We start from the raw sequence: 2,500 nt of genomic DNA on the forward strand, positions 1-2,500 counted from the left end.
AGGAACAGCGTTTAAGCGTTTGGTAAATCAATGACGGCATTAATTAATAAGAAAAAAAACTCAAAATTCTTGCGTTTATGAAGCTAAAGAATTTGTCCCTCATCAGCTGCATGGGTTTTAAAACATTTTCTTCCACTAAAGCTGCGTACTGATTCGTTTTTCCTTTAAATCTGCGTGCGCATGCGTGTGTGCGTACATAATAGGTGAGCCCTTGCAAAAGGATTAAGTCTGTGAGGGAACCTGAAGCACGAGTTGTTTTGAACAGGATTTTGCTTCTTTTAATTCTTAGGTTCATTATTGTTCTTTACGTTAAAGTAAATTAATTCCTTGTATTTCCGAATGAATCTGTCGATTGCATCAAAAACAGTTGCTTTCCTCAAATTAATTATCGATTTCGTGAGCTGCACAAGTTGCCTTCGTTGGAAAAATTGGACAAAATCATAGACAACCGGGGATTTGATTCACTGCTAATTTTGTCAATTTAATGCCGAAATTTTGCAGTTCAGTTTTTAGCAAAAAAATATGGTGCTTAAATTCACTTTAAAGATTGAAATCAGCTGTTGTTGCTAGCAATATCCTAACTTCTAACCAAAGCCCAGCTGTTCTTCGAGTCGATGAAGCTACTCCATGTTCAGAAACTCCTCGAGTGACTGGTATGGAGAGGCGCGGTTTCCTGGGTACGGACATTCGTCAGATTGTAATGTGGCAATGGGTTTGTTGAAAAAGCGAGTGAAGCCATTCTCTTTCAGCCATTCTGTCACTTCAACGTCATATTGACTTTTGAATGTCTTGACATCCCTTGCGAGCACGAACAAGGTTACTTTCACGGGGTCTGTGATGACTGAATACTGGTACAGATTCTGCTCGCTAAATGAAGTAGGGTCCAGTTTGACAACCCAGTCTGTTGAGAGAATAAATAACTGTTTAATATTTGTGAAAAGTTAACGTGAAGACTGGCTAATGTAACGCGTGGATACTGAACAGCTCATTCACTCTCGGATCTTTATAGAGCGGTCTCTGTCTGGAACTGACCTCCAAAAGGTTATCGTCAAGTCTCCTGGAGTATCTATTTTTAGACGTAAATTCAAGTTACACTATCTTGAGACGTGGTTGCACCCCGAGTATTGCCGGATTATATATTTCGTTAGATCTCATATTATTAGTATAAATTTTTTCTCTAATTACATTTTACTATAGACTCGTTTTTATCTATTTTCATTCTTTTGTAACTAGTACTATATAATTTGATGATTGCAAATTATTAGATGTGAAGAACAACCTTTTTTTGGGGACCTGATACGAAATGTTGTATTGTAAATTTGTTCTGGTGTGAAATAGGGTACACAAAATTTTAGGCATTTTTTCTGAGGCAACTTCCTTTATTATTTATGTTGTTTACGTACTTACATGGTGCATCAAAAAACGTTCCTTCCAAATGAACTTTTAGCTTTCCAGGTTGTTTGGGATCCGGTATGTAAGCGTATCCTGTGATATTTTTTCCCTTTCCCTTCACAGTTTTAAGTCTTTCACTGTTTAACACTCCAATCTTCTTGTCTTTCCGAAGTGTATCTGAAATGAAAATTTAACAAATCGAAAGTGGTTCCACAACATCTTGACCACTGTGATGACGAATAACGTTGTCGATAAGAGTACGGGCAACGCCGAACCACTTTGGATTTGTTTTTTACCACAACATTCAAAGCCAAAAAAGGTGTTTATTTCAGAGCGCGACCAAAATCATGTCACAAAAAAAAAGAGCAAGCGTTGTCGATAACTTTCTCGCAGTATGATTGGTTTATTTCCAAAAACGAGCGTCCCTGATTGGCTATTACATTGCGTGACAAATTAGGGACGTTAAGATCTAGACGGCGACGTCAACGAAAACGTCACCTCAAAATAAAACTTTGCTCTATTATATGTCTTTCGCGATTATTCCATCTCGTTCACGTCCTACAATATGGGCGAAGTATCCTAAAAATAAATTGGTTCGAGCGATTTCAGAGTGAAAATAGAGAATGAAAGATTCTCTGTTGCATGCTCACGTTGTCCTGAAAACCTAAAATTTGGTGATTTCACGTCGTCGTAATGCAGAGAACCGCAAAAATATGAGCAATAATCCGTGCCGCACGATAATTTATGCTCTTTTAACCAATGATATCATTGTTTTGTGGCGTTTTCGTCGACGTCGTCGTCTTAGATGTTAAGCTCCCTATTGATGCGAAGATGACGCGAGCAGCGTTGTCTAGACTCTTGACTCTTATCGACAACGGCAATAAGCCGTTAGACTACAAGCAATTGTGGTAAAAATAAATATCGCCGTCTAAGTAGCAGAGTTTGTGTGAGCGCTAATCTGAAAAGCAGAAAGACCTGGGTTTGACTCCGACAGGAACTAACTGATCGCCAAGACAAAAGCCCGAGGTTATAGGCACTTGGAAGATTGTCCAGCAGCCAAACCGATAAATACTTTCCATTTGAAGAGACTCCTGTATCAATGATGACT

At 38.6% G+C, this 2,500-nt stretch overlaps 1 protein-coding gene across 1 annotated transcript in view; it reads right to left on the minus strand.

Annotated features, from left to right (window-relative positions):
* LOC138010340 (outer membrane lipoprotein Blc-like) overlaps window positions 1-2,500 on the minus strand; it is a 7,489-nt gene that overhangs the window by 76 nt on the left and 4,913 nt on the right. The window contains exons 3-4 of the mRNA XM_068857256.1: window positions 1,408-1,569; window positions 1-901 (exon numbers count right to left, since the gene is read on the minus strand). The exon at window positions 1-901 is cut by the window's left edge and continues 76 nt beyond it. Coding sequence (XP_068713357.1) covers window positions 621-901; window positions 1,408-1,569 — 443 coding nt within the window. The 3' untranslated portion in view covers window positions 1-620. The remainder of the gene's footprint in view (window positions 902-1,407; window positions 1,570-2,500) is intronic.

Source organism: Montipora foliosa, chromosome 7 (assembly GCF_036669935.1).
Source record: "Montipora foliosa isolate CH-2021 chromosome 7, ASM3666993v2, whole genome shotgun sequence".
NCBI classification, from domain to species: domain Eukaryota; kingdom Metazoa; phylum Cnidaria; class Anthozoa; order Scleractinia; family Acroporidae; genus Montipora; species Montipora foliosa.